This window comes from Accipiter gentilis, chromosome 7 (assembly GCF_929443795.1).
Source record: "Accipiter gentilis chromosome 7, bAccGen1.1, whole genome shotgun sequence".
Taxonomy (NCBI): domain Eukaryota; kingdom Metazoa; phylum Chordata; class Aves; order Accipitriformes; family Accipitridae; genus Astur; species Astur gentilis.
Genome location: NC_064886.1, coordinates 8,016,020 through 8,039,287, shown reverse-complemented (window position 1 = coordinate 8,039,287; position 23,268 = coordinate 8,016,020). Strand labels below are relative to the sequence as shown.

At 40.2% G+C, this 23,268-nt stretch overlaps 2 protein-coding genes and 1 non-coding gene across 4 annotated transcripts; 1 reads left to right on the top strand and 2 right to left on the bottom strand.

Moving 5' to 3' along the window:
• Positions 1–1,820: 1,820 nt before the first annotated feature.
• Positions 1,821–13,308, bottom strand: RANBP1 (RAN binding protein 1). The gene is made up of 6 exons (XM_049804963.1): positions 13,171–13,308; positions 10,960–11,096; positions 8,909–9,066; positions 6,776–6,904; positions 4,758–4,823; positions 1,821–3,792 (listed from the first exon to the last, which is right to left on the bottom strand). Exons 1-6 carry the CDS (start codon positions 13,183–13,185, stop codon positions 3,668–3,670), a joined length of 630 nt encoding a protein of 209 aa, XP_049660920.1. The 5' UTR covers positions 13,186–13,308; the 3' UTR covers positions 1,821–3,667.
• Positions 4,541–4,673, bottom strand: LOC126041414 (small nucleolar RNA SNORA77). The gene has a single exon (XR_007506854.1). It is a non-coding gene; the product is annotated as a small nucleolar RNA SNORA77 (small nucleolar RNA).
• A 566-nt stretch (positions 13,309–13,874) lies between the features above and the next one.
• TRMT2A (tRNA methyltransferase 2 homolog A) lies at positions 13,875–22,303 on the top strand. 2 transcript variants are annotated; one of them, XM_049804960.1, is made up of 11 exons: positions 13,875–14,605; positions 15,335–15,443; positions 15,934–16,115; positions 16,970–17,084; positions 17,345–17,460; positions 18,115–18,226; positions 19,259–19,381; positions 20,029–20,104; positions 20,605–20,721; positions 20,944–21,040; positions 21,370–22,303. In XM_049804960.1, the coding sequence occupies exons 1-11, from the start codon at positions 13,995–13,997 to the stop codon at positions 21,656–21,658; spliced, it is 1,947 nt and encodes a 648-aa protein (XP_049660917.1). In that variant the 5' UTR covers positions 13,875–13,994; the 3' UTR covers positions 21,659–22,303. The 2 variants fall into 2 exon arrangements, with proteins under 2 accessions (XP_049660917.1, XP_049660918.1); XM_049804961.1 differs by lacking the exon at positions 20,605–20,721.
• Positions 22,304–23,268: the final 965 nt, after the last annotated feature.

The window sequence follows — 23,268 nt, the reverse complement described above, 5'->3', positions numbered from 1 at the left end:
GGTATCACAGAGAACTTGTGTTTGATACAAGCTACCTTATTACACAGGAAAAAAAATATCATTTACAGTGTTAAAATACAGCAAATTGGCGTGTTTGCAATTTTGAATGAGACATTTAGTATCGCTAATACAAGCTTATTCCTGGAGAAAAAAACCCTGTTAGCGTAGTCTTCAAAATAATTAACATGGGATTTAGAAAGAACTATTTTGAATTCATTTTTGTATTAAAAAAAAACTTAAGTCTAATTTTTTAAGACCGTAATTACCTATTAAGAAGATACTATTTTGATGCTCATCAAAATTTACCTATTTCTAAGTTAAATTCATTATTCAAGTGACCTCAAACACTCATCCATCCAGTTTTATACACACAAAACCATCAGTACCAACAAAGGCTGGGTTATTAAGCCTGGCTTATATAGCACTTTCTGCACTTGAAGCAAGCAGAATTTGTACAAATTGCAGACTTTAGCACCTGACAATGCTCTACTAATCCTACTGCAGTTTCCATTTTTACCAAAAATGGATTAAAACCTCTTAAAAATCTTCACTTGTACTTTAAGATTCAGCCATATTCTCAGTAACGCTGTTATTTAAGGTAGAAGTGCTTAAAAAGACTTTATTCTTTAGTCAGCTGCATTAACAAAACTCCATTCCCCATTATTTTCATCTGCATTTAAAGATGCTAGGAGTTACCTTGCCTCACTGGAAGTAAGAGGGAAAGTAGCCACTATTCAATTGCAGGTGTTAAAATAGCCTAGAATCCATTTTGTCTCTAGAATCCTTGAGAGAAATTTAGTCTCAACACAGCCCTATAAAGTGCAGAAATTAAAGATTCAGCAAGTTTCTGTACTGTGTCTAAACCATGAATTAGAGGTTTCTACACGAGCCATTTTTACTATGGCACAAGACCTTCAAACAGGTTCAGACATTTAAATCACACTGAAGTTATTGCCATTTCAGAAACAAGTATAAGGCAACTGACACATTTTAATAGTTGCCCACAGATTCAGGAAGGAACTTTTGCACTATAAGCTTACCTTTTTGTCAAAGGACTATTTTTTGAGCCAAGTTATTATTTTAAGACTCTCTATTGCCTGACAAGACAGGTCAGCTTCTATCATCTCAATAACCCTGTTAACAGTGAAGATGGTGGGAAAGCATGAACACCTGGTGACCTGGGCAGGGGACAAGACACTACATCAGCTAGAACTCTAGAATACTCACTACAGAGAGCGCTACAAAAACATTTCAAGGACATCTCTTGGTAGTCTATATTACATATAGGAAAGTTTATCATTAGAATCACTTACACGTTAAAAAGCCTCATTTCACCAAGATCAATTTTAAAAATACTTACTGCTTTTTAATTTGTAGAACAGCACACCTATGGCTCCTGAAGTTGACTAACCATCCCTTAGTTAAGAAGGCTACGGCATTCTTCAGCCAAATGCCATCCAGAGAAGTTATTTTACTTAGTGGTCCCTCATAACTTGGCTCTGAGATTGCAGACTTGAATTAAGGATGGTTCTAATCCATGAACTGTAAACATGGATCGGTTAACCTAAACAGGAATGGAAATTTCTTGAAATCATTTAAGCATGCATAAGTAAAGAAGAGAAGAGAGGGTAATAAAATTAAGCAGGAGTTGTCAATATCCAAGATTAAGACAAATCAAGTCATTCAAGTGTTTCCTCCCCTCTTCTGTACAACGTTTGACAATGAAATCAAACTCACTCATTTTGCTGCCTTCATCACTTTGTCCCTGCAGGCTAAAAATGCATTCCCAGTAAGAGTTCTTTAAATAAAAAGCAAATCGCTTTAAATGAAAATTTAAATTTATTTTGTAATTTTTAAATGTCATTTCTATCAATTTAGACACACTGTTTGACATTATCAGATCAGAGAATTTACAGTGACTCACAGATAAAGATTTGGCTTTTACATTCAAATGTTAAGTACTTCAGAATAGCTTTGTCTTGTTATTTCCAAACCAGAAACACTAAAGAGCATTTTATTTTGCCTTTCAACCATCTTTGTTAATTAACAGACTTTTGATATCTGCTGTACTTGAAGGGGAACATGCACAATACCAAAGGAATTACTTTGAATGAAGTGAGTACCTTAATTACAGTTCCAGATTTAAGACTAGTTCATTGTAGCATCAAAAGGCAGTGCTAAGAAAACAGACAAGATTTTCTAAAAAATATATTTTCCTCAGGTAGACTGCAGAACCTGACCTACTTGGAAAGCCTCTTTATGAAGATAAAAAGGTCTTGCTATCCAATGTTAACATCATACAGTCTTAAAAGTTTAGCAAGTTCTGTCCAGTTTTCATAATTATTTTGGAAACAGTATTACAGAATTCCATCGCCATCCTAATACTACCCTTGTATTAGTGGTTAACAAGGAAATTAATTTAATCTATCAGATTTAAAAATTGTGTTGATTTTATTGCTTACTATAGTTTATTTTCCTACTCTCTAGCACTAACTTGAAACCAGATAAACAGAAAACATTTGTAGGAAAGATTTGATCAATTTTCCCATTCCGGCAAGGAGGGGGGCCCCTCAAGCATGTACAACAGTTAACTCTTCCAAAGCAAATGTCAGACTGCCACCCTCCAAGAGGGACAGCCTCCCACCATGCATCTTAAAAGTTCAGAACCCCTCCAGTTTGTAAAAACAATGCAAGCTCCAAAGCCCTGGGAAAAAAAGCTTTTAAAAGCTTTTTTTAAATTTAAAAGAAATTTCAGAGTACAACCTTTATGATAAGCTTACATGGGGAATCTCCTAGTAAGGTACTCAGTTAAGATTCCTTTGTATACACCTTAGTATAACAGGCTGCTGCTGCCTTCAGTCAGCAAGTAGCACATCATGGAAGATCTGGGACCAGAGCAACAACTTTGTGCTTAAGTCAGGCATTTGTAATATTAACAAATTGGGGGGGGGGCAGGGAGGGAGCTGAGATTTTATTTTGTAAGAGGAAAACACTTCAAGTCTCATGTAATACATTTTCTCCCCCACCTTTATTTTCACTGTCTGATGGAACATCATTAATAGTGTGCCAGGAATGCTCTATCACCTGATTCCAGAAGTCTGCTGCATTTCAAGAATCACAGGCACATTCCCTGCTCAGGAACACACAGCAGAAAAAGTGTGAAAGGTCTGTTATATTACAGTTTTAGAAGCCACGTAAGAAACATGTATGTAATCTTAATCTTCCCTGTTGGTAAAGTCTGTTAACCTAATTAATCCACAGGTATGATGATATGTATCTCAACACTCAATGAAATAAGTGTATTCATAAGCCTTTAAAGTATATAGAAAACTCAGTTCTGTCCTCTGATGCTGTTTTCAAGTTTGTTTTATTCACTCTTTTGGATGACTATAAATAAGTGTTTCCACTATGGAAAAGAAAGTTAGCACAGTACATTTTCATGACTGGGGAATGGATTTTCTGAAGACATCTTCAAAAGGGCAAAAGCTTAGAAAAAACAACCTGAACGGTGAATTCAGTTCCTTATAAAGTCCCTTGTAAAAAAAAACAAAAAAACAAAAACCAAAAAAAACCACCCAAAAAACCAAACAAAAAACCCACCAACCAAACAAAAAAGAAAAAGAAAGAAAGAAAAAAGTAAAGGAAAAACTGCAAGGCCCAGGATGATTTATTGCTTTTCTTCAGTTTTTTCCTTGGTCTCTTTCTTCTCAGATTCTTTGCTCTCTTCCTTTACAGAAAGCTCTTCTAGTTTTTCAGCAACTTTATCAGCACTATCATTTTTGTCTGTGCCTGCTAAGAGATTGATTAGGAAAAAAGTTACATACAGGCAGTAACGGATTTTCCTGTTTCAGGGGAAAGAGTAGAGACATAGAAGGTGAGGGTGGGGAGAGACAGTTGATATTTAAAATAAGAACAAAAGTAAAGAAATTCTCCACTGAGCAGTGGAGTGATTAATTCCATTTCTTTTCCTTTGGTAATTACTTCAGATGTCAGAATTCAAGAAATACCACTTGCATATTTTAATCACTAAATGAGGGCCTAATCATAGTGACTGAGAAACATGTAACGTTTGGTCAGCTTTGCTGCTACCAGTACAGACTCCATACACTGTCCAGTCAAGTAGATGTCTCAAGTCCTTAGCTTCTTGCCCATCTTAACCAAAAAAACAAAAGTCAAGTTCCCTAGTTTGGGACTGGGGAATAGGAATTTCTTACGACTGAAAAATTCCAATCTAAATTTGTTGACTGCAGACCACTAGTAATCTGTACTTTAGAAAGATGGAAGTGTTTATTTTATGTATCTCGTCACACAGGCATTTCTACAAGGCAGTGCATTCATCTATTAGACAGACCTGGGAAGAAAAGCTACAACTTCACACACGTTAACAACTATAAAAATTAAGTATTCTGCTTGCATGATTATATATTTGTGGAATTCAAGAAGGGGAACTGGAAGGAGGAAATATCACTCTGGTTGCAGTGTTCACAGTTCACTTGCATACTATACACCAGATATGCTTCCTTAGTAGCCTTTCCAAAAAAGCAATGTCCCAACAGCAACTGTAACAGCCTTCTATGAAAAAGAAGGCAGTTGTCACTCCTGTGAACTATTACTCTCGCAGACAGAAAAAGCACCTGAACTGAAGACTGCAGTTCAGTACAGAGTGAGTCTGCTAAAACACAATGAAACTCCAGGGGACTATAACCATTCAAACAGCTAGAAAAAGCGGAGTGGTACACTTAGACTTTTAACCTTACCTTTCTTTGCCCTCTTGTCTACTTCATTCCTGCATTCTTCAAATTTTGCCTTGAATTTCTGTGCATCTGTTTCAGTAAAGATAGAATATTTTTTTCATTAGTTTTACCTCCTTGCAACATTGAATACTTCCAATCTTGAAGAAATATACCAGAATTTTGTATAAATAGAACTTGTAGGCACTTATGAAGTAAACTAGTTTAAAATCATCCAAGAGGCTATGCAAAATTCTTGAATCACATCTTTATGCAGAAGCAGTTTGTTTTCTTTAGCAAGTCTATTAAAGCAGCTTATTTTGCAAAATATTTAAAACGTAATGCCAGAAGGAGCTGTTTTGTAGTTATTGTAACTCCCAGCTGTCCCTAGCCTACAGGAATAAGAATATGATATCAGAGGCTGCTCATATGACTATCTGTGGGCAAAAGACTCAAGATTAGCTTTGAACTACTATCCTTGTCAACTACATTACACCCTAAAAAGACCTCCACATCCTTACCATAACATAGGGTTCTTAACATCAAGAATGGAAGATAAAGCCTGTTTCATTAATACAGCATATTCAGACTCAATACCCAAAGGCCTGGACTCAACCTATGCCCAAATACAATAGCTAAGGAAGTATAACCTTCATTATGTTTTGGTCTAAGCCACCAACAGTCATTCCAAGCAGTTGATCAAGTTACAATAATGTTTTTACATAAGCAATACAAGCAACAAGACACAAAAGTGCATTAGGCAAGGCACTTTCTAACACCAGAACTGTAAAGATGGCAATTCGGTACACCAACTTGGTCTGATTGACCACATGAGGTCACTGTTGCCTCACAGGAATTCAGAAGCCACTGTCAAACTAGTCCAGGAAGTATTTGTATTGATTCCTTTCCAAGCATCTCAAAAAGGAAAGCTACTTGAAGGGCATACTTATGTGTGTTCACCTGTCATCTGCTTAGTACTACAAAGGGTAAACAGGCAAAAGAGGACTACTCCCTTGAGACAAAACACTCAGTAAGCTGAACAACCTCTACCAGAAAGAGGCAAAACCCTTTAATTTCACATTTGATTAAGAAAGAAGCAAGCTCTAAGCAGGTGGATCAGAAAGATTTATTTGGCTAAACAATATGATGTTGGAGACTTGAGGAAAAGGAAGCAAACGAGATATACTAAGCTCTTCCTAGATGTAGGCAAATCCACCTAGTTTTAAAATAAACAGCCACCTAGCATGTAGGGAGAAGAGGCAGCTAACACTAAACTTGTGTGGCAAATCGTAAAGCAGGAAACAGAACAACATTTTTCCACTTTCATTTTGCCCTTCCCCCCCCCCCCCCCCCCCAAGAAAAAAAGCCAGTTCTTTGATTCAGTCTCAAGGAGTTGGGAAAGCTACCACTGTCATTCAGCCCTACCAGCAGATCCATATGTAATTACAGACTTCCTTTCTGTTCTGGTAGTCAATGTAGTCACTCCAAAAAAACCCAACTAGTATGATTCTTGGGCTTGACTAGCACTTTTCACCAAGTGTTCCTTTTAATCAAAACAAAGAAGATACTACATACTTCATTTAAAAAAAAACCAAACAGCAAACACCCCCCACCCCAATGTTCTGCTAATACAGATGGACCAGAAATCTCAATTTGCTTCTAATGCAAAAATGTAATCTTAACCACAATTGAGCACCTGAGATAAATGAAAGCAAGCTGCATGTATTAAACTCTACCCCATAGTATTACTGCTTTTAGTTTTATTCTAATTGGCATTACACTTGTATGAAATGGCTTAGGTTAAAAAAAGTGCCTAGGGCAGAAAGCTCTATAAATATTACTGGAGACCTAATTATTACACTGTTTGTCAACATGTATGGTTAAGTGATTAACTGACTTCTCTCAGTTAAAGCAGTAATTAGCTAACACTACCATGCAGTGGTAAGTCACAGTGTATCTACAACAGTAGTTTTACAGCAGTGTTTAGACATGTAGTGTAACCTGACAGTATACAATCAATGTAAGTTCAGGGTCAGTCCACTCACTCTCTGCATTTAAAAATCGGATTGCCAGAAGTTCAGGCTTGGGGCTTTCATCTGCAAAGTCAGCATGTGTGTTCCAGACCCATGCCCTGTCGCTCCCAGCATTAGGCTTCAGCTCCATTAAGGGTGTGACTGAAAAAGAAAGCATTAGAAGATGTAGACAGCACAATAGTAGATGTTTTCCACACCAGCCTCCATGAATCTTACTGACAGCTGACTGTGATGGTTATGTAAAGCACTTTTCACAGAATTACTGTTGAATAAATAGAAGACAATAGTGCCCACATATATTTTTCCTTACATCGTCAAATAAAATGATGCAAGATTACTGTATAAAAGAATGCTAGATTCCCTATTGTTAAGAAACTGAGAGTTTGATTCAATTCTTGTTTGAAACAGATGACTGTGATACTAAGAGAGATGCAGTCACTAAGCACAACTCTGAAGAACAGTCAAATGGTTTAGAAATAAAAGGCATCCAGACAGACAAACAGCATTCATTCTTTCGCACACTGAAAGTACTAGGTACTACAAAAAAAAAATTGAAAAAAGTATTATTCCTACAATTAGTCATCAAATCAGGTTTATTTCTCTCCCCTCAGTTTAAAGCTCTACTATAAGGTATTACAGAATTCTGCAGTGCTGCAAAATGTGCACAGCATATTTTTCAATCCATTTATTCCTTCTCAGTAAACAGAGCCCTTTCCCTCCAAGACACTATAATTACTTAACCTGACTGATTGGAGAAGTTGGAATGCTACTTCTCACACTACTCTAAGATTTTTTTACATTACACACATGCAAAGTGTAAGCAGGTTTGTTTTTTTTCTCCCCGACCCCTGGGTCCTTTGTTTAGTTCAAGAGAAATCTGAAGAGTCTACTCACTTTTTTGCATTTTTTAAATTTAGAGATCAAATTACAATTTTGTTTCATTTAATGTTTTGCAAAAATGAAGAATCCTTTTGTCTGCCCATAAGTTAGCATAAATTCAATAAAGCAGGCACTTTTTCCAGGAAAAAAACCCTCTTGACAAGAACACCATAAATTTATAAATTCTGTTTTGCGTATGTGCAACATTTATTTTCCTAAACAAAAAGTTTATTCTTATTGGTTGGTGACTACACTGCTTTCATATTTGCCATTTCATTTACTAAACAGGAATGCTTGTGTCCTGATTAGTCTTTCTGAAGAGATCTACCCCAAGAAAATAAGCATTAGAGCTTCTGACTGCAGATTTGTATTAAGGTACTTCAAACAAATTTATTTCCAGTTATCTAAAAGTAGTTTAAATCCACAGAATACTATATACTCTTCATATAAGAACTTGAGTGTTACCAAAGCAAGCAAGTGACAAAGTATTACCAAATTAATGTACTTGTTGCTAGCTATATTGACTTTCAAGTCTGTCTTACCCTTTCATGTTTATTTTTATTCTAAGAGGATCAAAGGAACAAACTCTCCTGCTCCATCAGCTCTCAATACACATTCTTTCTGAATGAGTTAGCAGAATATACGATGTTCATTTCAGTTAATTTCACAAGCAGAGAAAGGCAGCCACAGATTAGTTTAGCACCTCAGTATGTTTTCTGATGGTTAAGCAATTGCTTCTACTAATTCAAACATTTAGCTCAAAGTAGTAATTATTGTGATTGCTTATTTCTCATTCTTTTATGAAAAAAAGACTGTATACACTAATTTCTTATTCTAAACATTATTAAGGCCTACATTTTCTACATAGTATTAATCATCAAAACACACACACACACTGGGAGCAATCACATAAAGTCTATCTATCCCAGCTAAATTTTAAAGTGTCTTTTGAACACTAGCAGAGTCTGAAGGAAAAGAAACCCCACAAAACCAAACAACTTTAAGATGCAGTTTTGCAGGCAATCATCAAAACCAACCACAGCTTCTTTCTGTTAATTAAAAATAAGCACTCATTGGTTTTGATGCCTGTAGCCTTGTGTGCAGAGTAAGAGACAAATCTTTTACAGTCTAATATAAATTTGCTGTTTAAAGACATAGAGCAATTCTCTAGCTGCCACTAAAAAGTCACTGAGCTCTTAATCTACAACATACAATTCTATAAGCTTATTTTTTAAAACAAAAGAAGTATAGCAATGTATAACATACTATAATGGTTTGCACAGATTTTTAGGGTTTTATCCCTCCTCATGAGGAGGCGAATTGTTCCCTTCTCCTTGTGTTTCAGGAGTTTCACATCACCAGTTCCTCGTTCTTTCCATTCTGGAAGGTCATTCTCAGATGCAAACCGGAATAGCTTTGCTCGCCTTGAAGAAGAGAGAATTTAAGAAGTTAGCCTGCATGTAGAAACATTTATCAAAACAGCATACTCAACTAAACAGTACAGTTGGTTTTTTTAAAAGCCACACACAACAAAGATTTCCTTTTCTAAGGTTCCCTGTTCTATTTCTACATACAAATTTAGAAACTGATATGATAAATTCAAATTTAATAACAAACTATTAGGAATGATGTAATAGCTATACTAAAATTCAACAGGTTCTGGACACTCTTTTGGGGGATGATTAGCATATTTGGTGTAGGCAACCTTTTAAATTAAGGTAGCTAATTAACAGCTTTTGCTACAGCTAGAGTTCTTTCTATATGTTATGAATACAACTGCTCCATCTAACCAGCAGTATTTATTAATTCAAGAAATTGAGCAGCTTGAGGCTAAGTAAAGACTCTTGTGTAATTCCAAGACCAATGTTTGATCAACTGTCAACAAAATCCCTCACCCTCTAGAGCCACTCATTTCCTTTTAACTCCAAAAACCTAATTGTTGCTAATCTTAAACCAGGAATAAAGAAATCTTACTGCTGCACTGCAGTGCAACATACCTGCTTCAGAACATCACTGTTTAATCTTCCAAGATGCCAGTGTGCCAAAAGAAAAACAGGAGTAGTTTGGGACATTAGTCAAAACTGACCCAAGAGACAGTCTGAGCTCTGCTAGTGAGGAATTTAAGACACTGCTATAGGAAAGGAAGCACCTGCTCACGCTACAGGATATATATAAAGACATACTTTTCTAGAAAAGAGCAAGGGAGAGGGACTCATACTAAGCCAGGTCCTTCAAGAGAAGGTGTCAGATGTTGGAGCAAGCTACTCTAATAGATGCTCTGATGCAGATGAACACTTTGTTCCAAAGCAAGTCCATCCTTCCAAGTCCACCTGGCCTTCAGTAGGCGATTCCCCTAAGCTTAGCTATCGGAACAACCAGCATTCAAAAAAAGGATTCCTTTCCTCCTTCACCCCTTTGTAGACATAAAAATGAACCTACAGAGCACTGGAACATAAAACTGTTATTCCCCACCCATCCCCCCTTTTTAAATAAAAAAATTTCTACTTTCTATCTGATACTGCACATCCCATGTGCAGAAAGGCCTAGTGGTCAGAGATCTCACCATGCTACTTGTCAGAAACTGACCATTGCTTTGGTTTTTACCAGAATCTGCTCAAGGAAAACTCAAATCTCTCTTCCATATGAACAATACCCTTCTGTGATTAAGTAAAAGCAGTATTTTTTAAACCTATTTCAAAGGAAACACGTCATGGATCAAATTCAAAACACTTCTTAAGCCTTTAGCCTACACAGATTGATCACCTGTTCTTCAGGCAGATCATGCATCTTAAGCAAGCTATCCTGATTCAACAATAAGCCCAATCTAAGGATAAAACTATGTTTAGGACAACAGAAAGATACGGCCACAAACGCCCCAACATTGTACTGCATCGGTTGCTTTGTTTCAGTATATCATACACCACCCTTTACGACTGGGGATGCATGGCAGCAATGTTATATACTTCTTATTCCCCCCCACCCCCCACCCCTGCTGCCCCAGATACTTGTTTTATACTGTGATCACACAATTTCAAACCTCTAATTATTATCCAAGTTAATGTTTTCTTTTAGGCTAAACAATACTGAAGCCAGATTGGTAATATCAGCTCCCTTCTATTGTTCCAGACTTCAGAGTTTCTTTTGGCATTATTATCAGTCATCGTCCCATTCAATCTCTGCCACCACAGTAAATACCAATCAACTTAGGTTGCCACTTCATACACAGAGACTCCTAACAAGTTATCTAGCTTTTTATAAACACATTCAAGTTCAAGTCTAATGAACATTTAGATAGTACACAGAAATATTCTACTTGCATCTTAAAGAGTTCTTCCTCATCCTCTTCCAGAGTTTTTATTTCTTGCTCAGGAAGAGAAACTATGGGCTCAAACTGAGGATCATGGTTAGAATCATCTGCATTTTCAGTAGAAGTATCATGCTCCTCATGTGTTTCCTGGAGAAAGAAAAAAAACCCAAACACAAAACTTGCTATGTACCTAAAATCTGAAGTACTTATATCTGTGCTTAAAATGAAAACATTTATGACTATTCAGCAATTGGATCTTAGTAACTGAAATACCCTGTAACAATAAGGAAAAATTATTACAGCTGAAAACAAATGGCTTTAAAGTCAACATAGTAATACTAAGAAAATAAAAAAAAACAAAACCAAAAAACCCCCAAAGATGCTCTTGCCATGCTAGATGTTTTAGTCCTACCACTCTTATTAACTGTACAGAGGCTTGACCTTGGAGCAATAGCTCTTAGTTATGGAAAAAAATTTCTTCAACTATTTTTCCTATATGTGTTTTATGCTACTAAAGCACCACTATTTCTTAGTGACTCATGACCTATCATTAATGGTGTCGTCCGTCCCCCCCCAACACTAAAGCAACCACCTAAGCCATCTTAAGGAACACTTTATATCCAGAAATTCATTATTCTAGTTTTAGGTATTAGAATCACCCATAAAGATAGTTTTGAAGCACAGTTGCAATGCTCATGAAATAATTTAAGGTGTTTTTTTTTTCTTTAAGACTCTTTGGGGAGCTTTAGGTTACAGGTAAATAGCCAAAATACGACTTTCTATTTAGTTATTTAGGAATCTGTCATAGCATTCATTAAGCTTAAGAACTGTTTTTAGTATGCGACTAGTAAGTAAACGATAAACATCTCTAATACTTTGTACATATGCACTGCTAAGAAGCATTCAGTAGAGAAGCCTAGAAGGGAGATTAATCTGCAAGTTTAATGAAGGCACAAACAGCTATCTCGGGTCAAGGGAACCAATTTGGGTTTTCTTGTTGTTTGAATAACAGAGACAGGAAAAACAGTCTACGCATTAGAGACACTTAAATCCTATTTTCACTTTATGGGTTAAAGAGTCCACTCTTATAGGCTCTGTTGAGAATATGCTTTACAGAGCAGGTACACACCGCACATGCATAGAGCAACTGAAATGAAGCAGTCTAGTAAAAACCCCAACCCAACGACAAACCAAAAAAGAAAAGGGGCGGGGGGGGGGGGGGGGGGGAATTAGGTAAGAAATGTTGCAAAATAAATTCTGTTTACATCAACAACATCACACCAGCTATTGCTAGTTCTATGTCCCCAGTGTTCCAGTGCGTAAGAAAGGAGCAAGAAAGACATTAAATCGGATCTGCTTTCAAGAAACAGGAAAAGAAACGTTGGCCAAACTTTTATATATTGTCTCCTCCAGCAGGAAGCGGCACATGGTAATACATCACGCGTTCTGCACCTGGCCAATTAATTACAGAAGCCATGAGACATGCACAATCCACAACGGCCACATGTGAGAGAAAGCAGATCCCGTTATCACGATAAGATCCCGCCCTGCCGCGATAGCAAGCACGTGGGGGGCTACTGCTCTCGCCGGGCCGCGGCACGAAGGGCTCAGTCAGGCGGGCTGGGGGGAGGGGCGGAGAAGCGGGAGGAGGAGGAGGAGGAGAAGAAAGGAGGGAAACGGGGAGAGGGATCCCTCCGAAGCGCCCGAGTCGCAGGCGAAGCCGCGGCGCCCGCGAGAGGCCCCGGCTTCCCCGCGCTCGGGAAGGGACGCCGCCGGCGCAGGCCGGCCGGAGCGGGACCGCCCGCCCCAAAGAAACAGACGCGCCCCGGCCGCCCGAAACGGCCGGGCAACCCCCCAGCCCCGCCGCGCCGCGCCAGGCGGGGGACGAGGCGGCGCGGCCGCTCCCTGCCCTCCGACAAGGCCCCGAGCTCGTCCTTCCCGGGCCTTGCTTGACCTCGGGTCCCCCCGCCCGCCTCAGCCCTCCGGCTCCCCCGGGCCGCCCCACGCCCCGCACCCCGGCGGGCCCTCAGGCCTCCCCCGGCCCGGCCCGCTGCCCCCGGCCGGGCCCCAACCTGTTTCCGTTACTCTCCCGCCCCCATCCGCCACCCCGGCCCGCGCTGCCTCCTCTCCCCCCTCCCCTCCCCTCCCCTCCTCAGCGCCAGCCCTTCCCGCCTCGCCGCCCGGCTCCTCGGCCCGCAGGAGCGCGCCCGCCCCCCCTCACCTTAGTGTCCGCCATGGGGCCGGGCTCGCTCCGCTCCGCTCGCCGTTGCCGCCTGGCCGCCGAGCTTCCTGCCGCGCGCCCCCGCCCCTCCCGCCTTTACCTCATTCCCGCAGCCCGCGCCGCTGCTGCCGCAAGGCACGATGGGAAACACCCACTTTCCCCCGCCCCCCCCCTTCCCCTTAGCCCGGCTCTCCCGCCCCGCCCCCGGCGCCACACGATGGGACTGGCGGCGGGGGGGGGAGGACACGACACGGGCGGACCCGGAGCAGGAGAGAGCACCCGCCGGCCTCGGCTCTGCGGCGCCGGTCTCCGTCCCCGTCCTGCCCCCGGCGAGGCTTTTTTTTTTTGTCGTCCCGTTCCCGAGGCGCTTCCCATCAGCCCTCGCGGCATGGCGGCGGCCTCCCCGCGCCCCGACCCAAGATGGCGCCCACGTGCGTGACGGAGAGGGGCAATATTGTAGTCGCCTTTGTTATTTTTTTTTTTTTAACCGATGCGGCTGACCCCGCACGCGAGGAACGGTAGCGGCGAGGCGCAGACGTTTAAAAAAAAAAAAAAAAAAAATCGTTTCTCTCCTCCCCCCCCCCCCCCCCCCCCGTTCCGTTTGCAGCGGTCTGTCGGTGACGCCACGGCCCCGCCCCCAGGAGCCCGGCACGAGGAAGCGCGAGGTGTGCGCGGAGCACGCGGGGCCGCCCGGGCGGGAGGAGGGGGTTGGGGTTGGGGTTGGGGGACACACACGCACGCGAGGCCGGGGTTGACCTGGTGTCCGGGCTGAGGGGAGGCGGGCGGCGCGGCCTGCCGCCGTTACCCGCAGGGCTGGCGGGAGCATGGCGGAGGAAAGCGACCGGTGCGACCCCGACCGCGTCGCGGTTCCTGTGCCGGAGGCTAAAGACGGGGCTGAAGTGGAAAGCAAGGCCGATGGAGGCGGGGGTGACCCCGCGGAGAGCCCCGCAGCCTGCCCCGACGTGTACAGATACATTAAGGGAGACCTGTTTACCTCCGAGATCTATAAAGTTGAAATACAAAACCTTCCCAAGTACATCGGGTTTAACGATGTGAAAAAGTTTCTTGCCAAATACGGGCTCAGTCCGCACAAGATAAAACTCTTCGGGAAGCAGACATTCGCGTTCGTGACGTTTAAGAGCGAGGAGGAGAGGGACAAGGCCATGAAAGTCCTCCATGGGGTTTTGTGGAAGAGCCGGCACCTGAGCGTGAGGCTCGCCAAGCCAAAAGCTGACCCGATTGCAAAGAAAAGGAAGAAGGAAGAGGAGACGGAGCAGGGAGAGGCGAAGCGGCCGGCTCCCTCCAAGGCCAGCGGAGAGGAGCCTCTGAGCAAGCAAATAGCAGATGTCGTGACCCCGCTGTGGAAGATGCCCTACGAAGAGCAGCTGGCCAAAAAGAAGCAGGAGTGCGAACAAGTGCTGCAGAAGCTGACAAAGTAATTCCTGTTTGTAAAGCTACTGTAATGTTTACAAGACTTGACCTTATGTTGGGATGTAGCTAAATTGGCACAAATTCCCATCTCTAAAATAAAGTAGGTTAGAGGTAGGTCAAAAACCAAGTCCCCTGACAAAGTAAATAAAAGATAATCTGCAGTGCTAGGACTTAAGAACTGCTCCAGCTGACAGATCTTGCTATAGCTGTTCTTCATCAGCCTCAAAAGATTGCTAAATGAAGGGGCATCGTTTTAGTGTCTCTTGTTCCATAGGCATAAGCGGAAGGATGTTTGTGCCCTTAAAGAAATTTGGCACTGTCAAATGGTATAAGAGGTAGTCAGTCTGTAGAGATAATAAATTACTCTTAGGACTTTCTCTTTAAAAAATCCCCTCAGATTTTTATGCCTGGTCTTTCTAGATCAAAGTACAACTTCTGTTTCTTGCCTTACTCAATTATGTGGGTAAAATTGGCATTCCTTTCATGCATGGGTACATTGATAAATCTAGTACATACCTTTATAACTACATTTAACTCTTATTTTTCGAGTCACAGTTCTTATAAAGTTAAAGGGGGTTTGCCTGTTAAAAAATTCTAGAAAAAATATTCTTCGTCTGATAATCTGATACGTTTTTATGCCCTATGCAAAAAAAAAAAAAAGTCTAGTGCAACTGTTAATAACCTCAGTTTTTCTAAATGCGTACTTCACAATTTTTGTTTCTGCTTTGGGCAGGGAAATCGGAAATAACAACAGAGCTCTGTTACCTTGGTTGTTCCTGCAGAAGCAGAAGTATAATAAATTGTGTTGCCCAGTAGAGGGAGTGAAAGCATCACCGTTACAGGTAATGTAATCCTAGGTAAAGTATGGAATGGGGTCAATGAGTTTAGGGTTAAATTAATCACTTGGTTTTAAGAGACAGTGGACAAACTGAGTATTTGACTTGTAATGAATGATGAATTTTAGACATTGTTGCCTTTCATGTAAATACTGTGTGCAAATATTTACAGGAAGCCGAAGAACAGTTACAATTAACTGGATATTCTAACTTTAAAATGAATATGCTGTCCCTACAAGCTTGTGTTGTAGGCTAATACAAACATTCTTCAACAGAGGCAATATATTGCTCTCTAAATAACAAGACTTACTAAAACTTTTTTCATTATTGCTGTTAGTTCTCATACATCAAAATCCATTAATATCTTCCATATGAACTAAATGTCCTGTGTCCATTTGCAAATACATTTAACTATATGACGGTTGTTTCAGGAGAAGCTTGACATGTACAAATAAGTGCTATGTAAATATCTTACATAACTTTATTTTGAATCTAGACTGAATATCGCAACAAATGTGAGTTCTTGATTGGGATTGGTGTAAATCAAGAAGACAAAACTGTGGGTTGTCGTCTTGGCAAATATAAGGGTGGTACATGTGCTGTAGTGGAGCCATTTGATACTATTCACATTCCTGCTATTGCCAAAAAAGTAGTAAAAGCTTTCCAAGACTACATAAGGTGAGCATAAGTAAAATGAGTTATCCCTAAAGGTTTTGATGTCTTAAACATACTTATAAAATTAAATATTATGAAAAGCTTAGTGTTTGTTCTGAGCTTTAAGACCTAAGATATACCAGTCTCAATTTTTAGCAATTCTTTGAGGTTTACTTCTTGTGCCTAGATCACTGGGTATTTTTCCCTTGCTCTTGCTCAGCTGTTCTGAGATGGAGGGACAGATTCCAGCCGAACACAGCTTTATTGCAAGCAAGGAGATTTTTTAAGTCTACAATAAAAAGTGCCTGTTATTTGAGAGCTTCTTCCACTGACTCTAAAGAAATACTCAGAAAAAGTTTTTTTAAAGACGAATTTGAATAACAAAGGTGAGTTGCTTCCTTGGATGAAGAGAAGAATCATCCTACAACAAGGAGTGAAACAAAAGTTGTAAATTTAAGCAACAACACTTTTTAGAAAAAGGAGTGGTTCAGAAGAATCATGCAGGTGGAAAGTTTGAAGTTGGTATGAAGGACAGAAGCCGATGAAGGCATTATAAAAAGTTGTGTCATTCTCTGAATGCGGTGAGAAACTGCCTATAGCCTGTCTGTAATTTTGGGTGGGTTAAAACGAATAAGAGGATTGTGAGACAGTGGGACAGACTATTTTGCATTAGGAGATATTATCTATTCATCAGTCTCTTTTTTTCCTTTCTTCTTAATTAAGATGTGGAAGTTGTTCTTTCCTTGTCAAATCAATGTAGCCTGTACTTAACATTTTTCATTGCTTTGCATGGGGAATTGCTTTTGTTTCAAGAAACTGTTGAACGTTACGCAAAAAAATAGTTCTCCATTAAGTAACTGAGCTTCTGAAAATTGCAGGTCAACTCCTTACTCAGTTTACAGCCCAGAAACCTATGAAGGTCACTGGAAACAGCTCACAGTCCGTACCACCAGGAATGGCCACATCATGGCAATTGTGTATTTTAATCCTCAGGTATTTAAGTTGATGTGTAATGTGCAGCCCAGACACACAGCTTTACAATTACATAAATTTGATTTTATGAATTGTGCATGCAAAAGAGGAATAGAATAATTACTTGGCGTAGTTTATCTTGCGTTCCTAGTCTTCTATTTAGACCAATCTGATACATGGAAATGAACAAGTAATTAATATGTGTATAGAAGGCATACACTAAATCATATCATTAAGTCACTAAGATGATTATTCTCCCTTCTTTGAAATGAAACCTTTAGAAATTAAGTAAAGAAGAGCTAGCTGACCTGAAAATCTCTCTGGCAAAATACTTCACAGAAGGGATGGGAAAGAGCAGTGGCGTTACTTCTCTGTACTTTGTGGAGGAAGGACAGAGGTGAGGGAGTTGACTTCACTTTGGGGGATTTTGGTGGTGGCGGCTGGATTTTTGGTGTTTGCAACAGAAAAGTAGGTAGCACTCCCGCACCATTACTTTGTCTATATCATGAAAGTAGCAGCAGTGTTACTAATTTGTTGAACAGTTACTTAACTTTTCCACGGGAGACTCCTGAAGTTTTGTGTTGTCCTGTAGTGTTCACTGGATAAAGGCAGGTGGAGTTTCAGTGGGTAAAGCCAGTTACTAGTTGCTGGCTGTCAAGCTGTAGAAGTGTTTACTGCAGTAGATGGATATTTATTATTATCAACAAGTAACTTCTGCCTTTCTTCCCTATTTTATGTGATTTTTTAACCTCCCCATCCTTTTCCACAGAGCACAAGGCTCACGCTATATTTATCTAGAGACAATGTAGGTCCTACTGTTGACATCAATGGAACAATTGCATACCGTAAAGAAAAAATGGCTGAGAGTCTCTAAAAGGATATGATAAATATTGGCCCACTGTAAATTACTGCTTAGTATGTAGTACTATAGTTTTTAAGATGACTAAAGCTTTGGTAAAAATTGTAACAACCATGTTTGTCTTCCTTCTATTTTTTTTTTTACTTATTTTGTCTCCCCGTGCCTTGCCCCCCCCTTTCCCACCCTGCCCAGGAAATCTCCCAACCTAGAAGACTTGCCTTTGGAGCATGTGGCTGGTGATAAGTACATCTATGAAGAACTTCTTGGCCTAAAATTTAGGATTTCTCCTCATGCATTTTTTCAAGTAAGGATGATATGAAGTTGCTAATTTCACTGGATTTGCATTAGTGCCCTTACGCCTGGCTAATGCTGTGTAACAAGATATCATATACCTAGAGATTTAATCTTTCATTTATTTGGTGTGATTAAATACCTTTGAGTATTATGTTTGGTTGCAAAAACAGTTGATGGAGACATGTTGAAGACAACTGGTTTTTTGTTTTTACTAGTTCAGCATCATTGGCCTCCTGTTAAACGGTAGCCTTTGTGTATACAGAACATGCAGTATGTAGTTCAGGAATCTTTGTAATACTAATTTTTGTTTGTTTTTCCAAAATTTATTTCTGCCCTTCCAACACTTTAAAGCCTTAGCAGGTAGCCTATATTGTTGAAATGGAACGTATCAAAATAGGAAGGAAGTATGTTATCATTTGGTATTGTAAATATGTTGAAGCTAAACTGTATTTTCTGTTATTTGCCATAGATTATAGGCTACTTTTTCTTCCCCCATGTAGCATGCTTTGCTTGCTCTTTAAGACAAATATGCTTGCTCTAGAGGCACTGGTTTAGAAAGCTTATTATACACTACTTCCTTAACCATTATGTGTAATTACAGCATTTACTTTAAAGCAGTATTACAAGCAAATAGAGCTTGCTGAATGTATTGTCATGGTTATATTCTCCTGGTTTTGAATCTTTTCTACTTCCTATTCAAGGGGAGGAAGTATTTTTATAGTCTGAACTTCACTTTACTGCTTAGCATTTTGCTTAATTATTTTGTTTGCTGTCTCCTCTAGCTTCCAGACTTGCTTTTTGGGTACTATAGAACAAGTCATGTTTTTTACTAGAACATAGACAACAAAACATTAGTTTTTAGAGAGAAATTGAGTGGGACTTCAACAATGGAATGGTGATCTGTTAGTATGTGCTGGTCTGGGTCAGTTATATGTAATTTGTTTCTTAGAAGCAAGAAAAAGAGAACATGCTTTCCTAAGACTCATTAAAACACAGTTACTATTTATGGACAAGTAGACCTATTTGAAATGTAATTTCACAGGTAAACACACAAGCCGCAGAAGTTTTGTATACCGCCATTAGGGAGTGGGCGCAACTGAGCCAAGAGAGCACCGTACTTGACATTTGCTGTGGTACAGGAACTATTGGGATTTCTTTGGCAAAGGTGAGTGAGTGATTTCTCTTCCTGGCTATAAGCTACTTCGTTAACAGACGTAGATAGTTAGTTGTGCTTACAGTGAAAGAAAATACTTGATGTCCTTGAAATGTAACACATTATGTCTTAATTTTTTCAATTAATTTCCAATTAAACTGCCTGAAGCTGTTTTACCAAATCATTATGAAATCTCACCCATGTGTTGAGCAGCCTAAATTATTTTGAAACTAATTCAGTCAAAAGAGGCAGTAGTTCTGTAGGCTAGCCAAAATTTACTAGGATCTAGCCACTTAACTAGTTTGGGCTTTCTCAGAAAGCTTTGGCTGTGAATAACCAGCATTTCTTACATCATTTTTAGAGTGGAGCTTGCTAGACCACATAAGGAAGTTGGCCCCCAAAAAAGAAAGATGCCAGCATAACTAGAGTCTGTCACATACAGGTTGGGATAAATGGTGTTCATCCCACAATTTGAGTCTAAGAAGTCCGTATTTATTTGCACAGGTCCATTCTCAGCCTTTTTTCTGGCTGCAAGGCAATAATGCTCTGACCAGGTACTAGTCAACATTCACATATAGTAGTTAATTGCTGATGCTATGAATAGCGGTTAAACTTACATTTACGTACCACAGCTGGATCTTTTTCCCTTGTTTCTACAGAAAGTAAAGAAAGTGATTGGAATTGAACTCTGCCAAGAAGCTGTGCAAGATGCCAAAGTGAATGCCCAGATTAACGGTTAGTTAAGCCAAAATGCTAAGATCTTTGCTTGTTAAGAAGTATAGTAGTTATAGAACTAGTTTCTCTTTACGTTATCTAAGCAGCTTGGAATTACATGTTGTTGATAGTAATCTTGTCCACTTTAAACATTTAATCTTTCTTGAAAACAAATACCATGTTAGTCTGTGAGATCAGTTTTCCTGTTGACTAACAGCTAGCTTTTTTTTCCTCCAAAAATAAAACATTTCAATGTAAAAGCGAGATGAAGTCAGTTACCCCTACATTAACAGTAGCTATTTTTTGTGGGGTTCTGCTTTAGTCCAGATAATGGAAGATGCTCAAGTTACTGTTGTTTAAATGATGTGAAGTACCGGTGATTGTTTAAATTACACTGATTTTAGGGTAGACTGAACAATTTGTAGCTTCTAAGGCATCCAAACTTAATATCCAATTTGAGTGTATTGAAAGATGCTTTGACTAGATAAGTACTCTGATAACATTTTTTCATTTTTTTATAGAATTGAATAATATTGAATTTCATTGTGGGAAGGCTGAAGATATTGTTCCTTCCCTAATTAACATATTAGCTCCTCAGAACCTGATTACTATTGTAGATCCGCCACGAGCAGGGCTGCGTAAGTTTACCTTTTCTTAAGTCTATTCTGCTAATTGGTGTTTGGTGGTGAACCCAAGAAAACACCCATGGAATAAATTAAATGGGAGGCTTCAGGTATAGCTTAAAGCACCTAGGTATTGCAACAGTTTTGTTTATGCTGGAGCGTAACCTGGAGTTTTTGTGTGAGTCTCTTGATGCACGCAGAACTGGTAAACAGCTGCCTTGGGTTTTGATCCTCTAGATTCCAAGGTAATTCTTGCCATTAGAAGAGCTGAACATCTGAAGAAGCTTATCTATGTATCCTGCAATCCCAGAGCTGCAATGAATAACTTTGTGGAGTGAGTATTTCTTGCATTGACTAAGTATATGTGGCAAGAAGAAAAACACACTTCTTGGGGAGGGAGGGCTCTCGTTGGAATTTTATTTTTAAGCCGTATTCATTGAGGCTCACCTTTCATGAGAAACGGTTGACAGCTGCTGCACAGCAAGCTTGGAACTGTATTGCCCAATATACGAGCAGTAATGGAAATATTAGGGGTGGTGCATAACCCTATCATGGAACTGAGACTTGGGGAAGAAATCCTCTCTCAGAAGAGTAGCAGTGATGCACAGTATACTAATACGTTAATAGAGTTCTTCCTCCCCTTTCTCTCCCTTTCCCATCAAGCCTTTGCCGGGCCCCTTCCAACAGAGTCAAAGGAGCCTCTTTCCGTCCCGTTAAAGCAATGGCTGTGGATCTCTTCCCTCAGACCCGGCATTGTGAGTTACTGATATTCTTTGAAAGGGTTGAATATGCCAACGGGAGCTCTGCTGAAGCACCGCCTAATGCTACTCCAGTCACAACAGCAGGATACGACTCGGAGTGCTTGGATGGCACCAACCCATCCGGCATTGATGCGAGCCAGGCAACTTCTGTACATCTAGATACTGCACTTGAAGAGAGGGAATCAACGTAACTCTTCAGAGACACCTTCCAGAGACTACTTTTACTCGTTAGCTGCTTCAATAACGTTGTTTCTGTAACATCCAGGTAATAAATCTCTGTACAACAGAGTAGTTGCAAGGCTTCTAAGTTATTTCATCATACTAACTTGAATTACATTTCATTATGTACTATTAGTCTTGCTCTTCTCCTGCCCTCGGGGGGAAATTCAGGTGAGTGAAGTAATGTATATGGTGGTCTCACCCTTTAAACAGTTGAAACAGCTTTAAATAAAGTATCCCACAGCAATCTTCAGATACAACTATTTAAAACCTGGGCTCGTTTGTAATGCAGCACCATCCCTTCCAGTGCAAGTGTAATAAGCCACACTTTAAGCGCTAGTGAATTGCTACTATTTATCAACAACTAAGCATGGAGGGCCCTGCAGCCTGACTGACTGCAGTATCTAATTCCCAAAGCAGGTAATCTTGTTACAGGGACCTATAACTGTCAGTACTAGCTTTTTTCAGCTCTGCTAGCCTGTCAAAACAGTGCCGTGTCTTTTGAATAAGCTAGGAAAGATCTGGCAATCTTAAACCTTCCATAAATCATTCACTTGCTAAATCTTCACTAGAAAGCAATAAACTCGTATTCTAATAAAAATGCTACGCTTTCCGCAGTTGAAATCAGTTTTATTCTGAGAATGTACTGTCATTGATGATACAATAAAGGCTTGCTTAGATCATTTCCTACAATGTACGAGTAAAGCTGAGATGACTTCACTGTAGGCATGCCCTCACCAGTGCAAACTTACAGCCAGGAATTAACTGTACAGACACCAGTCAGGGCTACCCTTCGTGACAGGAAGAAGTAAGAAATTTTTCATTTTTGATAAAGAGGCTCATTTTCCTCTCAGACTCTTAGTAAGCCTGCTTAGTGGATACCTTCAGTCAAGTACCTCCTATGTCACGATGAGCTCTAGGGAGTTCCACAGCCTCACTGAGGCTTTTGGACCCTGCAGTAGCTTTACAAAGGCTAACCTCAGCCTCCTGGAAAACACTTCCATGGAAGAGCCATGTCTAATGTGGTGGTTACTACACAAGGATGGTATCTCGGGTATCTTGGCAAGTGTTTTACTCAGAGCCCTGGGCAGCAAGAGAAAGAGGCAGCTGCGTTTAATGCAAAACCTTACTTGCAGACACCTGGGCCATGACAGTGAACACTACGTAACTGAGGCCCAGCACCTTAAGATGCACGTCCAACGTGCCTAGTGGGTGGGAAGACAAACCTGGCTGAGCCTCCTACCCTTGCACAAGTTGCACTCCGCTCAGGATCTGTACTGCCATAGGTGCTCAGCACCTAGCATTAATTTAATGAATTGTGACCCACACTACAGACAGTAATACCGGTTGATTGTTAGAAGGATTAACCGTTTTAAATCTCAAGTTACTGAACATACTTCTAGTCCACATTTAATACAGACTGAACAAAACCCTCTGCTACTACAGCACGCAGACTTGCTGATACCCCTTCCTTTCCTGCCAGCCAGGTGTGTGGCAACAGGTACCAAACCCAGCAACTTTGGGTTGTGTCATTTCCAACCCTGACATCGCTTAAGTAAAAATACAAATTCCAATTCAAGAA

Excerpts from the sequence above, each read along its gene's own strand:
- TRMT2A (XM_049804960.1), top strand. The coding sequence starts at position 13,995 with ATGGCGGAGGAAAGCGACCGGTGCGACCCCGACCGCGTCGCGGTTCCT. Across the intron at positions 18,227-19,258 it reads CTCCTCATGCATTTTTTCAA|GTAAACACACAAGCCGCAGA; the intron begins GTAAGGATGATA and ends GTAATTTCACAG. Across the intron at positions 19,382-20,028 it reads TTGGGATTTCTTTGGCAAAG|AAAGTAAAGAAAGTGATTGG; the intron begins GTGAGTGAGTGA and ends TTGTTTCTACAG.
- RANBP1 (XM_049804963.1), bottom strand. Across the intron at positions 6,905-8,908 it reads AATCTGTGCAAACCATTATA|TCACACCCTTAATGGAGCTG; the intron begins GTATGTTATACA and ends TTTCTTTTTCAG. Across the intron at positions 3,793-4,757 it reads AGACAAGAGGGCAAAGAAAG|CAGGCACAGACAAAAATGAT; the intron begins GTAAGGTTAAAA and ends TCAATCTCTTAG.